At 42.1% G+C, this 20,735-nt stretch overlaps 1 protein-coding gene across 1 annotated transcript in view; it reads left to right on the forward strand.

Moving 5' to 3' along the window:
- STAB2 (stabilin 2) overlaps positions 1-20,735 on the forward strand; it is a 102,335-nt gene that overhangs the window by 2,669 nt on the left and 78,931 nt on the right. Inside the window, exons 2-8 of the mRNA XM_069973525.1 lie at positions 403-536; positions 1,612-1,727; positions 12,223-12,308; positions 13,455-13,524; positions 16,529-16,624; positions 16,841-16,960; positions 18,082-18,278. Of these exons, the coding sequence (XP_069829626.1) occupies positions 403-536; positions 1,612-1,727; positions 12,223-12,308; positions 13,455-13,524; positions 16,529-16,624; positions 16,841-16,960; positions 18,082-18,278 (819 nt within the window). The remainder of the gene's footprint in view (positions 1-402; positions 537-1,611; positions 1,728-12,222; positions 12,309-13,454; positions 13,525-16,528; positions 16,625-16,840; positions 16,961-18,081; positions 18,279-20,735) is intronic.

Raw genomic sequence — 20,735 nt, forward strand, 5'->3', positions numbered from 1 at the left:
GAACTTTGTACAAATAACTGCAGTACTCAAAGGTTCCACAAAGGTGAAGTTCAGTATAACCTGTTGACTAGACACATAGCAGGAGATTTATCAAACATGGTGTAAAGTTGTCCCTAGCAACCAATCACATTCCACCTTTCATCTCTCACAGGCACACAATGAAAATGAAAGGTGGAATCTGATTGGTTGCTAGGGGCAACTGAGCCAGTTTCACTTTACACCATGTTTGATAAATCTCACCTATAGTTATGAAACTATTAAAAGGTGATAGGATGCCAGTAGAGTATGTTACCAAGTTCTGCTAACATTATAAAAAAGCACCCTCCTTATTTAGGTGGATCCTGAAGTTACTCAAATCTCTGTGATGTCAATGGCTCTAATATAGTCATTTCTCTACTACAGGTAAAGAACCGGTGTGATGAAAAAAAGTTAATTACATCCAAAACAGAATGCGGACCGTGCTCTGTAAGTGCTACTGTGAACTGCACCAATGATTTTAGGAAAGTCACTAAAGGAAGTGGAATAAGAGGCTGCAGGTAATTTTCCTATACAAATAATCTTGCCTATAATCTGCATATGCCTTTGTCAAGGCATTTTTTGTCCCTTTAGAATAAATTGACAGACAGGAACGGAAAACCTGATAGGCCCCATTAAAGTAACGGGCCTCTCAGGCTCAGTTGTGTCTTTTGGTGGACAGTCCGTTTGGCTCTGTCAGTGTGAATAGAAACTGTGACCAAGGCTCCAAACTGAAACTCTGTCACTGCACAGACCCAGCCTTTGTGTTATGTGGGTAGCAGTTACCTATGCACTTCATTGCTTTTTCTCTTTCCCATCCTAGAGATACATATGCTTTTTGGGAAACTGAGCAACTGAGCCGAGAGAGCTTCAGGAGAATGATAGGCGTTGGAAGTCCCCGGCTGAGACACTCATTGGCCGGGAGAGCTTCAGGAGAGCGGCAGAGGCGCCGGAAGTCCCCAAAGCCTCTGCCATTCTCCTGAAGCTCTCTTGGCAGCCGAGCATCTCCGAGTTTCTCTGATGAGACGCTCGGCTGCCGGGAGAGCTTCGGGGACCTCCGGCACAGGCAGTGTTTTTTTTCAGGCAGGGGTTAACATTTTCTGGCGTATGAGACGAACCCCTGAAAATCATCTTTGCCGTCTCAAACGCTGAAAATATGGTATATCATAACTTGTAAGATTGTCTTACTGAAACAACCATTTTCCACATAGGAATACAGATGTAATAAAGTGGAGAGCCACTTATATATTTGTACACTCAAACTGTACGTGTACTACATGGACAGTCCTGTAAATGAATGGCCACTAATACTACATTCATATATGATGGTTTTTAGAAAGCATAACTGTGAACAACAGCTGATCACTGGACTGGCTTTGTTTCAGTCAGAAGTTGTCATGGTAAGAAAACCCCTTGGCATAAGTTACAGAAATTATAGATATAAATAGATATACAGAATACAGCCACTACTGACGAGTTGGTACAAAATGTTCATGTACTTCAAACACGTGCAGTTTTAAACAAACTCATATTGTATCTAATGTATAATATGCAATGATAAGTCTGATACTAAATGATGGTTAACTTTTTTTTTAGGTATTATTTGAAAATAACAAGCACCTCTCTCTTACTACCTGGTTGTCAACATACCTGTGAGTCAGATAGATGGGTACCCAAATGTTGCCCTGGATACTGGGGACCTGACTGTATGGGTAAGTTACTAAAGTTGGAGTGCTATATGTCTGCAAAGCTATAACTAAAGGAATTTTTACATGGGCCTGTTGTCACCTAAAAGGGCATTTACAGGAATGCTTGATCCCAATAATTGGTTTGTGTAATGATGCGTTTACACGAAACGATAATTGGCCCGATCGTACGATTAATGATGTCGGAGTACCGATTTTTTTTTCATAACGATCAGCGTTTAGACGGTACGATATATTGTCCGGAAAAATCGTTTTGCAATCGTCTTGCGATCGCGCACCCGCAGCCCGGCCCGCTCGCAGCCGGGCCCCCCGCGCCGGCTCGATCGCCACCCCCGCCGCTCTGATTGCCGCCGCCGCTCCGAGTGGAAATGAGTGAACGTTTTCAGGTCTTTCGCAATAGCGGTCGTTTGAGATCGTTAATCGTTAACGATTATCCAAACGATAATCGTCCCGTGGAATAGGGCCCTAAGTGAGATTTATTTGATTTATTTATTTACAGATTTATTTGAGCCAAAGCCAGGAATGGACTATAAACAGAGAACAGGTCGTAAAGGAAAGACTGAAATTTCTCCTCTCTTCAAATCCTTTCCTGGCTGTGGCTTAAAAAAAATCAGTCAGATAATCTGTTGGTGTAATAGGGCCCTAAAGCCCCTATTACACGGGGCGATGCAGAGGGGCAAACAAGCACTGCCAGCGCTCACTTGCTCCTTGTTCCCGCTTGCTGCCAGCGCTATTACACTTGTCCGCAGCGAGCGCATAAGAGCCAGGGAAGTTGCTGTCCGAGTGATTGCTAGATCGCCCGGGCAGCCCATAAAAGATTGCAGCGGTCTGCTGCCTCTGCTCCTGTTGCACCTAGCGACAGCAGCAGATTGTTGCTATCTTAGTCGTTTGTCTTTCAACATGTTGAAATCGTTGTAATCAATCATTTCGTATAATAGGGCCTTAACAATCTATGCTATACATCTCATTACCGTTTTTATCTCATTCTTCCAGTTCTGACCCTGCTGCTTTTTGTTAAAGAGAAACAGATTGCTGAACTCAGGGAGAACAGCCAAATGACAACACTGCCGGCTGCTAATGAAAGCGCTCAATGCAGTGAAGTCCTAGGTGCATTGCCCCCTGGGAAACATGAGTATGCAAAAGAGGAGTCCGTGGAGCCTCATTGAAGAGTCTCAAAACACAGGACTAGCCAGATATCCCTCCGGGAAGGACCCAGCCAAGTGGCAGCTCCTGTTAGGAAACCACCAAATCCACCATATTAAGTGGCCCTATAAGTCAGTGTAATGACAAGGGATAAACCAAGGCTAGGTAACTATCCACAGACAGCTGTTTCGGGGTGTTGCACCTCATCAGTGTGGAGCAGGATTCTGGCTAGGTGGGAGCAATGCCTAGCAGAGCCACAAGAGAAACAGATTGCTGAACTCAGGGAGAACAGCCAAATGACAACACTGCCGGCTGCTAATGAAAGCGCTCAATGCAGTGAAGTCCTAGGTGCATTGCCCCCTGGGAAACATGAGTATGCAAAAGAGGAGTCCGTGGAGCCTCATTGAAGAGTCTCAAAACACAGGACTAGCCAGATATCCCTCCGGGAAGGACCCAGCCAAGTGGCAGCTCCTGTTAGGAAACCACCAAATCCACCATATTAAGTGGCCCTATAAGTCAGTGTAATGACAAGGGATAAACCAAGGCTAGGTAACCATCCACAGACAGCTGTTTCGGGGTGTTGCCCCTCATCAGTGTGGAGCAGGATTCTGGCTAGGTGGGAGCAATGCCTAGCAGAGCCACAAGAGAAACAGATTGCTGAACTCAGGGAGAACAGCCAAATGACAACACTGCCGGCTGCTAATGAAAGCGCTCAATGCAGTGAAGTCCTAGGTGCATTGCCCCCTGGGAAACATGAGTATGCAAAAGAGGAGTCCGTGGAGCCTCATTGAAGAGTCTCAAAACACAGGACTAGCCAGATATCCCTCCGGGAAGGACCCAGCCAAGTGGCAGCTCCTGTTAGGAAACCACCAAATCCACCATATTAAGTGGCCCTATAAGTCAGTGTAATGACAAGGGATAAACCAAGGCTAGGTAACCATCCACAGACAGCTGTTTCGGGGTGTTGCCCCTCATCAGTGTGGAGCAGGATTCTGGCTAGGTGGGAGCAATGCCTAGCAGAGCCACAAGAGAAACAGATTGCTGAACTCAGGGAGAACAGCCAAATGACAACACTGCCGGCTGCTAATGAAAGCGCTCAATGCAGTGAAGTCCTAGGTGCATTGCCCCCTGGGAAACATGAGTATGCAAAAGAGGAGTCCGTGGAGCCTCATTGAAGAGTCTCAAAACACAGGACTAGCCAGATATCCCTCCGGGAAGGACCCAGCCAAGTGGCAGCTCCTGTTAGGAAACCACCAAATCCACCATATTAAGTGGCCCTAAAAGTCAGTGTAATGACAAGGGATAAACCAAGGCTAGGTAACCATCCACAGACAGCTGTTTCGGGGTGTTGCCCCTCATCAGTGTGTGATTTGGTGGTTTCCTAACAGGAGCTGCCACTTGGCTGGGTCCTTCCCAGAGGGATATCTGGCTAGTCCTGTGTTTTGAGACTCTTCAATGAGGCTCCACGGACTCCTCTTTTGCATACTCATGTTTCCCAGGGGGCAATGCACCTAGGACTTCACTGCATTGAGCGCTTTCATTAGCAGCCGGCAGTGTTGTCATTTGGCTGTTCTCCCTGAGTTCAGCAATCTGTTTCTCTTGTGGCTCTGCTAGGCAGTGCTCCCACCTAGCCAGAATCCTGCTCCACACTGATGAGGGGCAACACCCCGAAACAGCTGTCTGTGGATGGTTACCTAGCCTTGGTTTATCCCTTGTCATTACACTGACTTATAGGGCCACTTAATATGGTGGATTTGGTGGTTTCCTAACAGGAGCTGCCACTAGGCTGGGTCCTTCCCGGAGGGATATCTGGCTAGTCCTGTGTTTTGAGACTCTTCAATGAGGCTCCACGGACTACTCTTTTGCATACTCATGTTTCCCAGGGGGCAATGCACCTAGGACTTCACTGCATTGAGCGCTTTCATTTGCAGCCGGCAGTGTTGTCATTTGGCTGTTCTCCCTGAGTTCAGCAATCTGTTTCTCTTGTGGCTCTGCTAGGCATTGCTCCCACCTAGCCAGAATCCTGCTCCACACTGATGAGGGGCAACACCCCGAAACAACTGTCTGTGGATGGTTACCTAGCCTTGGTTTATCCCTTGTCATTACACTGACTTATAGGGCCACTTAATATGGTGGATTTGGTGGTTTCCTAACAGGAGCTGCCACTTGGCTGGGTCCTTCCCGGAGGGATATCTGGCTAGTCCTGTGTTTTGAGACTCTTCAATGAGGCTCCACGGACTCCTCTTTTGCATGCTTTTTGTTTAAGACACAGAAAACTGTCCAGGGACTTTGGTTACTTGAGCTCGCCAGGGATTTTGGTTACATGAGGCGTCTCGGAAGGGAGGGGGAAGGAGGAGGTTGAAAGCAGAAATGGATGGAACAGCTCAGATGCAATTTTTTGTATATTTAGCAGAAAGCAGCAGGCTCAGAACTTGGGGAATGAGACTGAAAAGGTAACGACATGTATGGAATAAATTGTTAGTCTCCACAAGAGGGTGGGTGATTTAACATGTATTTTACTTAACCGGATAGCCCCTTTAAGTTATCTGCTTCTAAACATGCTGAACAGATCGGTGTATTACTGACGTTATTCTTATATGCAGGAAAATGGGCTTCATGCTGCAACACTCCCTCCGCTTTTCGACTGCTGATTGACACCGCTCTGTCTATTCACGGTATAGATAGACAACTGCCAATCAATGGCTGGTTAGCAGAGGGAGCTGGTGCTTATAAATATCAATAGCTACTGAGCACATGCACATAATAGAGAGGAAGAGCTCAGAGTTTCATTACTCAGGGAAATATCTGTGAATCAGCTGCACAGAACAATGTAAGTGATGCATCATTCTGATGAGCTTCTCTGTCACTAGTTTACGCTACCCTTAGATAGGACAACATAAACCTTCTGACAGATTCTCTTTGATAACTAATGTATCTGACAGTTATAGCATATGTAAATTTTATAAATGTTTGTTGTTGCAATCCCTTTAAAGTTTAAGGATTCTCCCGGTGAGACATTCTGTCTCCCTGTCTGTCTTTAAGCATAGGAACATGTTTGATATACTATAACCCCAGGGGCGTAGCTAATGTCTCCTGGGCCCTGGTGCAAGAGGTCAACTTGCCCCCCCCCCTTTCACGACCAAGTGATGCTATTGGTATATATATATATATATATATATATATATATATATATATATGTATGTATTACTCTCAAAACCGATATTACCAATAATACCAGTATATAGGAAATATTATCACCATACATATTACCGCCATACTTTTAGTAACCAAATCCTGTATGCTGAGACCAATATTGCCAATAATACCAGTATATAAGGGGCAAATATTTCCACCACACCACTACCATCCCCACCATATTGTTACTAACCAAATCCAGTATACTAAGACCAATAAAACACAGTACCAGATAACAAGTAACAAATATTACCACCACATACTGATTAACACTGCCACATACTGACTAATACCCCCACATACTGACTGACACCACCGCTGCTATTAACACCACCACTGTTACTGACTAACACCACCGCATACTGATTAACACCACTACCGCTGCTACTAAATAACATCCACTGTACACAGATCACTATCACCTCATACAGTCATATAGAGTTGGACGCAGCTCCACACAGGTCCTGTACACCATATACATTACAGTTCAGATATATCAGGTGACTCACAGGGGGCGTCTTCTCTGATCAGAGTTCTTCCCTTTTCATCTTCTTCTTCTGTCCTGGGCCGTTATGAGAACTTCTCAGAGCCACGAATTCACAGAATCCGCCAGACAGACATATTAGGCTCCTTACTCCATTAGGCACCATCCTAATCTCTCTACAAACTGCACATCTGTACTGGCCCCTTTGTGCCCTCATTTAGTGGGTAGGCTGACTCTATGTGACCCCCTTATAGTACATACCCCCCTCTGTGTAGACCGCTATAGTACATGCATCCCTTTGTGCTTGCCCTATTGTATATGCCCCCAGTGTATTCCCCCTAATAGATGGCCCCCCAATGTTATCCCCCTTACAGATGGCCCCCCTTGTGTTATCCCTCTTATAGATGGCCCCTTGTGTTATCCCCCTTATAGATGACCCCCAACGTTTCCCCCTTATAGATTGCCCCCTCTGTGTTGTCCCTCTTATAGATCCCCCCATGTTATCCCCCTTATAGATGCCCCTGTTGTCCCCCTTATAGATGGCCCCTCCTGTTATCCCCCTTATAGATGCCCCTCCTGTTATCCCCCTTATAGATGCTCCTCCTGTTATCCCCCTTATAGATGCCCCACCTGTTATCCCCCTTATAGATGCCCCCCATGTATCCCCTTTTTGTTGCCCCCATGTTATCTTCCTTATAGATGCCCCCCCCATGTATCCCCCTTATAGATGCCCCTCCTGTTATTCCTTATAGATGCCCCCCATGTATCCCCCTTATAGATGCCCCTCCTGTTATCCCCCATGTATCCCCCTTTTGTTGCCTCCCATTTTATATTTTTATAATGGGCAAGGGGTCTTTTAAACTTTTATTGGGAGGGGGTTTATAAGGTTTTTTTTTATACTTGTAAAAAAACTTTTTTATTACACTTACACTATTTACACTTTTATCACTGCAAAATATGCAATCCCTGCCTGTCGGCACATGCGATCGGTCCCAGGTGCTCAGTCTGTCAATGAGCACCTTAAACGCCGTGATCGCTGTAGATCACAGCGTTTAAGGGGTAAATGAGAGTTGGCTGCGAGATCACAGCTGACTCTCATTACCTTCAGGCCCCGGACATTGATGTGAGCGGGATCGCTCTCTCTGCAGCGCTCCCGCTCACATAATTAACCCGTCAGAGCAGGAACGTATGTATACATTCCTACTGCACGGGGTATGTGCAGTAGGAACGTATATATACAGATTGCTGACGTGAAGGGGTAAAAGGAGAACTCTGGGCAAAATGTATTTTTAATATGTTATTACATAAGCAAAGTTAGACACAAATTCTTAATGTACACTAATTATGGGAAAGGTACATATAATGTAATTATAGGAAATGCACATTTGCCTTAATTTAGTAGTTCAGACACCAATCAAGTGTATTTACAAGAAGTGTCCATCAGGGGGTGCAGCATATGTAGACATTTACATGGTAAAAAAAAAAAACTGCTCTTTCCTGTGCATTACTCACAAAATTTAGCTACTGTGCCCCCCCAACCACCCTCCGCCCTGACAATAAGTAGTGAAGAAAATTCCCCAAAGCAATTGAGTGCCGATCTCATGGATCTATGCAGTATTACTATACTGCATTGTTTTCAATGAGAGATCAGTGTGGCTATACTAGAAGTCCCCCAGAGGGACTTCTAGTATAAGTGTAAAAAAAATAAAAAAAAGTGTTATTATTAATTTAAAAAAAAAAAACTCCCCTAATCAAAGTTTGAATCACCCCCCTTTTCCCATGTTATAAATAAAAATAAATAAATAAACAAACATGTTTGGTATCGCCATGTGCGTAATCGCCCGAAATATTACTTTGTCACATTCCTGATCTTGCACGGTAAACGGCGTAAGCGCAAAAAAATCTGAAAGTGCTAAACTGCACATTTTTTGTCGCATCAAATCCAGAAAAATTGTAATAAAAAGTGATCAAAAAGTCGCATATGCGCAATCAATGTACTGATAGAAAGTACAGATCATGGCGCAAAAAATAACACCTCACACAGCCCTATAGACCAAAGGATAAAAGCGCTATAAGCATAGTAATAGAGCGATTTTAAGGAATATTTATTTGTTAAGAATGGTTTGAATTTTTTAAAAGCCACCAAATAATATAAAAGTTACATGTTACATATCGTTGTAATTGTAATGACTTGAGGATGATATATAACAAGTCAGTTTTACCCCAGGGCGAACGGCGTAAAAACTAAAACCCTCCAGAAAAAAAAACGTGTTTTTTTTGTTTGTTTTTTTTCCATTTCCCCACACCTTAAATTTTTTTCTATTTTTGCAGTGTACTTTATAAAAAAAAAAACAGCCTGTCATTGCAAAGTAGAATTGGTGGGGGAAAAAATAAGGGCTCATGTGGGTTTCTTGGTGAAAAAATGCAAGTGCTATGGCCTTTTAAGCACAAGGAGGAAAAAACTAAAATGCTAAAATTTTAATTGGCCCGGTCCTCTAAGGGTTAAGGTAGTGGTCCCCAACCAGGGGGGCCTCATGGGGCTCCTGACTCCTTGCTGTGTGGCTCACCCTAGGAGTCCTGAGTCATAGCCAGTTACATTATTGCAGAAATATCCTTTTCTGCAGTATAGACCATGCCAATTTGCATGGTATATTATTAAAATTAAATTTCAACCAGCAAATATTTACAAATTCATAATTTCTCTACATATTGTATAATAAATATATCCCCTATTTATTTTGGGGGTAAAGTGGCCCACAAAGTACAACAGGTTGGGGACCTTTGCCTTAAAGTACCTAAAAAGTTAAATACACATCTCTTCTGCATCTATCGATGTCTTGTTAATGGTCCATGCTACCTTTTCCTTTTCCTAAATTTCCTGCATGTTTCATTGAAGGACATCTTGTTAGGATAAAGTTTGGGCATTGTTTCTGCTGTCAGCTGTGTGAGGAAAAATAGCCTCTGTGCTTATCTTAAAGGGCTAGCGACCAACTTTGAAACACCAGTATTAATCAGTTCCTTCCTGCCCCTGACAATGTCGAGCTGACAGTTTCTAGAGGTGATGACAAAGTAGAGTTATCTAAATGTCAATGTTTCCTCAATGCACTTTAATGTGGGAAAACATGACTTTATCTTAATAGAAATTTGTGAGAAACTGATTATTTACTGATATACATTGCATGATTCTCTAAGGAGTGCATAAGACTATGCAAGCAAAGGTGTGAAGCCAGTGCAACTTCATGGAATAGATTTTATTTGGTTGGTTTCAAGTTTACAGTGGAAGAACTGAAGAATTAGTGAGGGTTTTTAAATACATATTAGAATCATTCTTTAATCTCCCCCTTTGCCAAATGTATATAAAAAACTTTATTTGCCATCAACCACAGGTGGTTTAACAACAATGCGCATCATTATTTAGTTCTCTATTTCACGGGGAGCCATGGATGAATCGATCAAAATGGCATTAGAAAAGGTGCAGTGAAATGATAGAATCCAGGGATTTGATTAAATCACTAGCAATTTGATCAAATCCCTGGAAATAATGGAATGAACACTCTGTTCCATCTTTTTCCTAGGGATTTGATCAAATGCCTGACCCCTTTCAGGGAAATGATAGAATGAGCGATCAAGGAGTTGCCATGTTTGGTGGCGGAGGCTGACGGAGGAGCAGAGTGGCACACCCCCCGGCAGGCATATGGCGGCAGGGGCAGATGGGAACTCCCGGCAGGCATATGGAGGCAGACAGGGGGAGCAGAGCGGCACCCCTCCTGGCAGGCATTCGGCATTGGGGCAGACGGGGAGCAGAGCGGACAGGCCAGGGAATCGGGAGGCATGTCGCAGGGTGGGGCAGATGGGACCAGAGGCGGACAGGGAGCAGAGTGGTACACCTCCTGGCAGGCTGGCGGGGGTGAACGGGGAGCGGAGCGGACAGGCCGAGGGAGCAGGAGGCGTGTAGCAGGGGAAACGAGCGGAACAGGGAGCAGAGAGGCGGAGGCAGACTGGGAGCAGAGCGGACAGGCTGGGGGGAGCAAAGAGGCGATATGGTAAGCAAATTCTATATCACAGGGGAATATTATAGAGTTCATTCCATCATTTCCCTGAAAGGGGTCAGGGATTTGATCAATTCCCTAGGGAAATGATGGAGCGGCACAGTAATTTCATCATTTCCCAGGATTTGATCAAATCTCTTAGTGATTTGATCAAATCCCTGATGCTATCATTTCACTGCAATATATATATATATATATATATATATATTCCAATATATTGTTCTAAAATATGAGTATAATTCTTGGAGCACAGCATTGCATCTCCAGACAGCAATTTTACAGACTAGCCATGCCTCCTTGTTGAAAACAACAGTACAAGTACCGGCAAAACATGATAGAGGTTGTGCAATGTATGTAAGCCAGGTTTTTGGTGCACATTAAGCAGGATTTTGGCACATTTAGAATAGTTATTCTGGCCAAGTTAATTTTTCAACCAGTCACATTTTTTGCATTGTTTTTAGATCAGAGCCTGGAGGAAACTGCTTGTTAGCATTCAGTTTTCCATGCACTTCCTGACTACATTTTTGCCACTTCTTTTGTTTTTATATACTTCAAGCAGTTTTTCTGAACAGTTTAATCTCTGCTCCCTGAGGAACTCTTAGTGATGACTCTGTCATTACCCTGCTGTTCTGGTGGAAACATTTGTGTAAGCACTTTTTACCTGTATTGTCAAAACAGGAGACATAAGATATTACAAATTACCAGAAGGTCAGAAATGAATTCACTTGTCAGCACATTCTTTTGTTTCATCCAGTTGAGTACAACCTGGACCAATAGAAAAGACCAGACTTGGTGATAGAAAATCCACTATATATTGGTACTTACATAGCAATAATGTAACTTGGTACCATGCAGTAACTGAAATAAGTCTTGGTACTATGTAAAATATAATCCCTAAATAAATCCTGTTGTTTCAACAAACATTGTGTATACATGAATAGTACAAGTAAAGCTTAAGGCCCTATTACATCAAGCGATTAGTGTCCGTATTTGGACAATTATCGGCTGCTGCGGCTGATAATCGCTTGGTGTTTTAGCTAGTGTTAAAGGGCAACGATCAGCCAACATGTACGGTGTCGGCTGATCCTTGTCTTTCACCATGTTAAAAAAAACTTCAATGATAAGAAAAGTCTCCTGGACGTTGCTCATTGTAATAGGACTGCTCCTATCTACTAAGAAATTTAAATATTTTCAGCGCAAAAACGCTTATAAGAGAACACCGGGGAAAAAAAGGGGGTTGAGGTAGAATGGAATGAAGGTATTCACGAAACCACGTACAAGGGGTTAAAAGAAATTGTCCACAAGGATTTATAGAATATTAGCGGAAAAAAATATGACACAGTTCTGCCCGGTTATAGGAGGCAACGGGAAGATGAAATAGATAAAATATTACAGACACAAGTTGGCTAAATATAGTAAAAAAGGGCTAAGTTAGTTGCACATAAGAGAAGGTATAAATGAATGAATATTGATCTGATGTGCGTTTATGTATATTCGTAAATTTTGGAAAATGGAATTTCAGAAAATATGTCAGTACACATATATATATATATCAGTACAATGTTTGTATAGAATTTTAAGCTGAAAAGGATAAAAGAATAAAGAATAAGCTGATGTAATTTATCCACAGAATGTCCAGGTGGAGCATCATCCCCATGTAATAACCGCGGAACATGTTCTGATGGGCTGGAGGGTAATGGTGTCTGCTCCTGTCAGGTATGCTCCCAAGATGGTTAGCAAGTTTAATATTTTGTATAGAAGATGTTATTAGTGTTAAGTCAAAGGCGGAAATGGATCCAATGGGAAGAACAATATATGTCCTTTTTATATTTTCCATTCCTTAAGAATACATTCCTGGCTTTGACTTAAACATTGAAGTGACAGTTCTCAAAAACTGACGCATGTGACCACAGTCTTAAACACAATCTCATAATTGAGCTTAATTACCTCCCTTAGTCCTGAGGCTGTGTTCACAAATTGAAGTTTTATTGCGGTACTGTGATAATTCCTGTGAAGATGCTGCGGTACTGCAAAAGAACTGTAATGAAACTGCAACAAGTGTGAACAAAGCTTTACAAGTTCATTTAGGGTGGTTACACACTTGGCTTCCAGCAGAATTCTGTGTGTGTGACTGCAGAGTGAAAACTGCATAAAAATGTAGCATGAAGCACAAAATAAAATAATTGCAGTTTTTAGATGTTTTTTTCAAGCTGAGGCCTGGTCCGCACTGCGCCAGAGGCTTCATTTGGGGCGTCTGTTACAAAGTTTGAGTCTGCATGTAGCATTCTGTTAGACTCCATTAAAATGATGAACATGAGCAGAAAACCTTATGGTTACCCATTAAAGTCAGTTGGGTTCCCTTTGCTTGGCAAGGCAAGGAGCAGGCATGGCCTCCTCTCCTACCTGATTTACCATGATTTACTCCTACTCGCTGGCGTAACGCATAGCAGAAGTCTGCACCTGCTTAGGGGGGTGCAGGTTAGGCTGGTTTCAGGTGGGCGCAGATCAGGCCGGTTTCACTAAGAGGCGTGCACCTCTTGGTGAATCTGGCGAGGTAATTGGGGATGGGCCTAATTGACCGGCACACTCATACACTGGTCTTCATTAATGTCCCCCTATGTGCGAATGCACCTTTGACTTAAATCTTTTGCTTTTAATGGTGGCCTCTCATCTCTCAATGTGAGTTCACCAACCAAAATGAAAATGTATAAAAAACCCAACAAAACATGAATACAGTCTCAACAAAGCACAAAATCTGAGCCAGCTTTGTAATGTGCTGCCTTTAAATTTTGACTCCAAGTACCAATGTTTTGGGCTGTAGTTATGAATCCATTATACTGACTATTTGTAATCTCTGCATAGGAAGGATTTGGTGGGACAGCCTGCGAAAGGTGCGCTGATACCAAGAATTATGGTGCTGACTGTCGCTCTGGTATGTTCAAAATCACATTACTGCTGTAAAAATAAGCATTGGAATAGGAATAAATAAATGAACACAATTTTGTTAATGAAATATCAAAATAGTTTACAAAGCAGTATTACATAAGTAACAATTATTATTTATTTTCTATAATTATTGTGTATTATTTATTCTACTTGCTGTGCCATGAACAGTGTTTATAACCATCTAGAACTGCAAACCTTCTATAGTACCAAGAGGTGGCGGTACATAATAAGATATCTTCAAGGAGTGGTTTCTGTTTTTGTAACTTTCCATTGTAAAAAAAAAAAAAAAAAATGAGCATAGTTATATAGCCAAGATTTTCCAAAGAAATTGGAAATTTTATAGTAACATTGAAGGATATTAATTCATTTATTTAATCAATCAACTACTTTTGTTGCATCACATTAGGGTACTATTACACGAAGCGATTATCTGCCATACTTGGCCAATTACTGGCCGTTGCGGATGATAATTGTTTCGTATTATAGTTTATGGAAAAATCAATGATCAGCCGACATCCCTGTTTGCTGTTGGTGCGTTTAACAGCGCCAACAGCAAGCGGGGAATGAGGAACAAGTGAGTGACTGACTTGAGAGGGACGTCTGATACGGCCCTCAGTAGTGGTGTCCAAGGACTATGTGCATGTATATACCTCACCCTTATGCGTGGTTCTCTACACGCTGTCTGCAGTGTGGTGAGGAACTCGCATGAATCTCCAATCAGTTTTATTGAAAGCTTAAGAGCAGGACCACGCAGAACAAAGTGACATGTCACCACTATTTCCATGTGATACACATCTCCGATTAAAGCTGAGTTTTTGTTTTTTCAGTGAAAGCACATCTTTTTGATATGGAGATTGGTTTCCATCACAAAAGCCATGCAGTTATTTCCACGGTGAACATACCCTAAGTCTGTGTTCACACATTTGACAAAAAATAAAAAATTGTGATAAAAAAAAGAGGCATTTTGCCACAATTACCAGCAAGTGAAATGACATTTAAAGGGTACTCCGGAGATTAAAAATTGATGTTAAAAACATAGCTGTAGTGATATAACTTTACTTCAGCTACGTATTTAACACACATTTTTAATCTCCGGAGTGCCCCTTTACTTTGTAACATACCTTTATTATATATATATATATATATATATATATATATATATATATATATATATTTATTTTATATACATATGCACTTCCGGTTCATGGCAGCAGTAAAGGACGACAACGATCCTCTACTGCCACCAAAGTTTATCCGGTAAACTGCACTATAAGCCCTGCAGTTCCCAACTTAAGCTGTAGGACTGCGATTCCCTGTTCTGTTCTAATGTTGCCGAACAGCACTGTCACTATGAAGAGCAGGGGATTCTAATATGTAGTGCATGACCACAGTGCCAGCAGCATCTGCAGAGGTAGCGGTTACTACTATGACTGCTGCCTCTGCTTCTAGCACAGAGCAGTGACTGCAGAAGCTGCCACCATCCCTGTTTGGCAGTCTTGCCTGCCACGCCAGCCCTGCCAGTTTGAAACTATGTTCATACAGTAAAATAAAAGCTAAATACGACCATAATTTTGAGTAAAAATAAAACAATTCGTGAACAGGTGGGAAAATTTTTGTGCAAAAGCAGGTCATAAATAATAGAAATGTTCATTTTTTTGGATGGTTGAAATCAATACATTTTTCTATACAGTGGGTGTGCTACCGGGCCAATATTCCATTGACTTATAATAATAAAGTGCAGTATAACATTTAAAATACAGACGTGTTTTTACCTCAAAATGAGGGCCATATTTAATCTTTATTATACGGTGTGTGAATATAGCCTCACAAGTAGTATTTGGTCTTTTTGGCCATCATTTGGTCCTTAGGCTATGTTTACACATAATTTTTTAGGCCATTTTTGTAAAATCCCCCAAAAATGACTGCCCATCATTATTGTGATTTCATAAAGCCCCTTTTAAGATATTTAACATAGGTCACTGGCTCTAGATATTGTAGGTGTATGTCACTCAATATATATATAGCAGCTTAAAAATATTTGACTTCACGCGTAGCAGAATCACAGAGGACTTAATGCTTCGAGTTCCCCAGCGAAATCCGCTGCGATTCACGGTCAGTTTGTACAAGTTTACATACTTGCAGCAGATTTTTCCTTCTGCTGCAAGTATGTAAACCCTGTTCCCCTTAATCCATAGCTGGCAGGTGAATACAGTACCCATCCGCACTCCGGCCTCCTTCTGGGGCTCCCAGCTCTCTGACATCCCGCTCAGCCAAACAGTGGCTGCGGTGGGACAATGCACTGATTGGCTGAGCGGGACCTCAGGCAGACAGGAGCCACAGAAGCAGGCCGGAGTGCGGATGGGTAAAGTATTCACCTGTCAGAAAAATCTGCTGCAATTCCAGTATGTCTAAACCAAAGAGTTTGTCTGGGCAAAATAAAAATAAAGTGTTGGGCAGCCCGGGGTTCCATAAACATAATAAACAATTGCCACCCCCCCATCCCGATCCTGCACGAGACGAGTAGCAGCAGCTTGGCATCTGCATTGTATAGGAACAGGTCACTGCTAGGGATGAGTGAATTTACAGTAAAAACAAAGCAAATCAATTTGTTATCTTGGCCTGCCTATTGTCTATTCATCAGCCTGCTGCCTTCTAACTCAGTGCCGCTCCTTGCTGCTTGGAAAAGCTAGATCCAGTCCTGGGAAACCGGAAAAAGGGAGGAGCAGTAGAGAGCAACACTGAGTTAGAAGACAGCAGGCTAAAAAGTAGACTGCCGACATAATGAAGCACTTCGCTTTGTTATTACTGTAAATTCACTTTTTCTACTGCCATTTGTTTACTAAAGCCCCTGCTGCTCAAAAATTTTATTTATTTTGCTCTGACAACTCCTTTAATAACAAAAATAGCTCCTATTTGGGCTATGTAGATTTTGTGATTTTTCTGCAGTCAAGCTTCTATCAGTATAATGCATTTTTCTTTTATCTCCACAGTATGTTCTTGTGTACATGGGGTTTGTAACAGTGGGATTGATGGAGATGGTATATGCTTGTGCCTATCTGGCTATGGTGGTCCTAGATGTGATCAACGTAAGTATTGCAGCATGGGACAATGGATAAGGAAGGGTGGGCATTTTATCAAGGGTATCTATTTCCACTGAAAACAATGGAAAACAATTGATGCCAAGCAAAATGAGCACAAAACAGTATGTGGGAACTAAGATCAGGGGTATTCATGTAAGGTGCATCATGTAACGTTTTACTATATCTATAAAGAGTTCTAATACATACTTTTTTTTATCTTAGCCTTACCAGAATGTGCAGCATTGAACTGCAAAGAAAATATGCGATGTGTTAGATCAAGCATGGGAGCAATGGAGTGTAAATGCTTACCAGGTTTTGAAGAGAAGGGCCCAAAGTGTGAATGTAAGACTTATAGTAATCTGACGTGTTTAATGATGTAAAGATAAATGTTGCTTATATGCCAGATATTCATTTTTGTCTGTAGACACAGATCGTCTACATCACCCATCAAGTAGGCACATACTATCACATATGCTAATATACTAATTAGGTATATATCTAGCCCCCTCTACAACCTTTTATATATCAATTCTGTCTACAGCAGTTAAAGAAGAAAAAATTTAGGGTCCACAATCATTTCACCTGTAGCAAAACTAAATAGACTAAAATACTAACCAAGCACATAACTCTGTTTAGGATCCTAATTGCCAAGACAGAATGGGGAAAGTATCTAAGCCCTGGGGACCCGTCCTGTTATGGTGCGTTTACACAGAGAAATTTATCTGACAGATTTTTGAAGCCAAAGCCAGGAATGGATATGAAAAGAGGAGAAATCTCAGTCTTTCCTTTATGACCTGTTCTCTGTTTATAGTCTGTTCCTGGCTTTGGCTTCATAAATCTGTCAGATAAATCTCTCTGTGTAAACACACCATTATGCAGACAGCCCAATGATATGAATAGGCAATGAGTAATGCCTAGTGTTCCTTCTGGTGCTACTATCTGCAAATAAATATAACCCTTACTACGTTTCCCTAGATGATCACTGGGGCCCCAGCAGCTGGGCCCTATGTGAACACCTTTTTGTTACAGGATTATTTTAACAATTATGGATTGCCCCAAGTAAACCTCTTTAAAAATAGCGGTAAAAGTGGACAACGCATTGGCAAAATGGTTAGGTTTCTTAACGTTGTTGGTTCCTGGGTTTGAAACCAGGGATAACAGTTGCGTGGAGTTTGTATTATAACTCAAATGAGTTTCTTCCTGTTATGTATGTGTGTGTGTGTGTTTGTTTGTGTGTGTGTGTGTGTGTGTGTGTGTGTTTGTGTCTGTGCATAAATGTTTAGGCCATAGACCTCATTGGGGATAAGAACTGAATAATGGTGTGGTGTGGAATATGTTGCCAGTATATGAAAAAAATCGCAATCAACTGTAAACTCAAAACTTTACCAAATCTATATAGTGTAGCATTACTATTATAATTGATATTAAGCAGGTATAATCTGTATATGCTCCTTCCTTTACAGCAATAAATCCTTGCTTGAGGAATGTCTGTCATGCAGCAGCTGACTGTTTCCATATCGGGCCAAACCAACACAACTGTAAATGTAGAGAAGGCTACAGTGGCGATGGCAGCTTGTGCTTACCTATTGATCCCTGTCAGACAAACTTTGGTAACTGCTCCACACCGTCTTCTGTCTGCAAATATGATGGACCTGGAAAGGTGAGAATGTAATACAGTATAAACAGGAAAGCATTGTGTACCTTCTTTTACAGTGATGCTTTGTGTTGCATAATGTAAGTGTGTACACAGACATTTTCCTTTATTGCCTTCAGAATTAGAGAAAGGGAAATTACTTGTATTGAACAGGAAGACTCAGCTTAATTTTAGGCCTAGTGGCCAGAATGAAAACTGGGAGATTTTTAAAATTTAGATAGTATAATGGAAAATTAAAAAAAAATCTTTAACAAATGCGTTTAACATAAAAACATATGGTCATTTTCTAATGGCATGTTCTCTTTCTGAATACAGTACAGACTATTTCAAAAGCACTGTCTGGGTTTGGGTAACACTATTTGGGTAACAAAAGTCATTTATTCAATCAGTGCTGTGTTAAAGGGGCGGGGCCTAAAGCATCCATGCCCTAGGCCTGCCCTGCCTCTCTCCGTCTCTGGGCTGCATCTTCATGTCCTGCAGACGTAGGGCACAGATGCTCTAGGCCCAGCCCTTTTGACATGGCGCTGTGCCACACTGCCTGAATAAAGGAAGAGGTTGTTTACCCTTACACTGACCCCAGGAGACAGACCGGCCCCAGGCATGGATCGAGAAGAGCTAACAAACTGTACCCGGGCGTTGGGTTCGGGGTTCGGGAGATACAGATTCGCTTCAAGCTCCATCTTTTATTTTCTATAGGATGATGCCTCCAAATACAAAAGCATACAGTTCTTTACAGTTTTACTATGTACACATCCAACAGGAAAAAAAGACTAAAAGCATCTAAATGTGCATGCACATTTCCACTTTTGGGCTGGGTTCACACACAGTATATTACTCAGTATTGTGGTCTTCATATTGCAAGCTCAACCTGGAGTGGATTGAAAACACAGAAAGGCTCTGTTCACACAATGTTGAAATTGAGTGGATGGCCGTCATTTAACGGCAAATAATTGCTGTTCTTTGAAACCAGTTCTTTAACATTATATGGTGGAATTTCAGCATTGTGTGAACAGAGCCTTTTTGTGTTCTCAATCCACTCCTGGTTGAGGTTGCAAAATACTGACCAAATACTGACTGAAATATACTGTGTGTGAACCCAGCCTAAATCCCGATACTAACAGTGCACAGGCTATGCCAACAAGCTATAATTCTGATTGAAAACTCTGAGCTAGAACTATTCACAACCTCTAAATGAAATGTTTACAGATAGGCATAAACAGACTAAATTCAGAAATAATTCACCTACATAAGTTTAAACCCTACATCATCTCTATGGCACTGAACATGCATTACCTGGATTCTTGGAAAAACTACACAGAAAAAGTATTTAAAGATAAGTTATGTTTATATGAGAATGTTTAGATCCAAACATCATTACTCAGCTCCATGGAAATATTTGTGAAATTCTGCAGACAGACCGCTGTTCTTGTAACCATTTTTAATTTACTTGGCATAGAAAGAAATAATTCAGTTGTAGACCTGATGTTTTTCTATTTTGCAATCATAAATAACATTGATTCATTTAATTTAATTTGTAAGACAATACCTTAAAAGGGTTATCCAGTGTGGGGGCACTTTTTGGGGGGGACCGGGGAGGAGGTGGCTGAAATAAAAGATGTCCACTCACCTCCCCGGTTCCAGCGGCGGCTCACTCATCGCAGCGCTCCGGTCCCCGGTTCCTAGCTGCTTCCGGGTGTCTGACGCCGCCCGAGACGCTACGTCTCAGGGCCGCTCAGCCACTCAATGGAGGAGGCGGGATCCATGTGAAGTCCGCTCGGATCCCGCCTCCTTCACTGAGTGGCTGAGCGGCCCTGAGACGTAGCGTCTCGGGCGGCGTCAGACACCCGGAAGCGGCCGGGAGCCGGGGACCGGAGCGCCGCGATGAGTGAGCCGCCGCTGGAATCAGGGAAGGTAAGTGGACGTCTGTTATTTAAGCCACCTCCTCCCCCGGTCCCCCCAAAAAAGTGCCCCCACACTGGACAACCCCTTTAAAAGAAATTGTTTCATTTTAACTTCATCACTTAGATATACTTTGATAACAAGTTTTCTAATGCAAATACACCCAAAAATTTCACTAAATGAAATGGAATAACAAACATTCCGCCAAACGGAATAGCGTACTAAACATTACGTCAAATTGAACAGCGTAACCAAAATTCCATTAAATGCAATGGCATAGCAAACATTCCGTCAAATGGAATTACCTAAGAAACATTCCGCCAAATAGAATGGCCTAAGAAGAATTCCGTTTCATGGAATGGCCAAAGAAACATTCCGCCTAATTTAATGGCCTAAAAAACATTCCGCCACATGGAATGGCCTAAAAAACATTCCACCAGATGGAATGGCCTAAGAAACATTCCGCCACATGGAAAGTCCTGAAAAAAATTCCACCACATGGAACGTCCTAAGAAATATTCCACCAATTGGAATGGCCAAAGAAACATTCCACAACATGGAATG

Source organism: Dendropsophus ebraccatus, chromosome 1 (genome assembly GCF_027789765.1).
Source record: "Dendropsophus ebraccatus isolate aDenEbr1 chromosome 1, aDenEbr1.pat, whole genome shotgun sequence".
In the NCBI taxonomy this organism is placed as follows: Eukaryota; Metazoa; Chordata; class Amphibia; order Anura; family Hylidae; genus Dendropsophus; species Dendropsophus ebraccatus.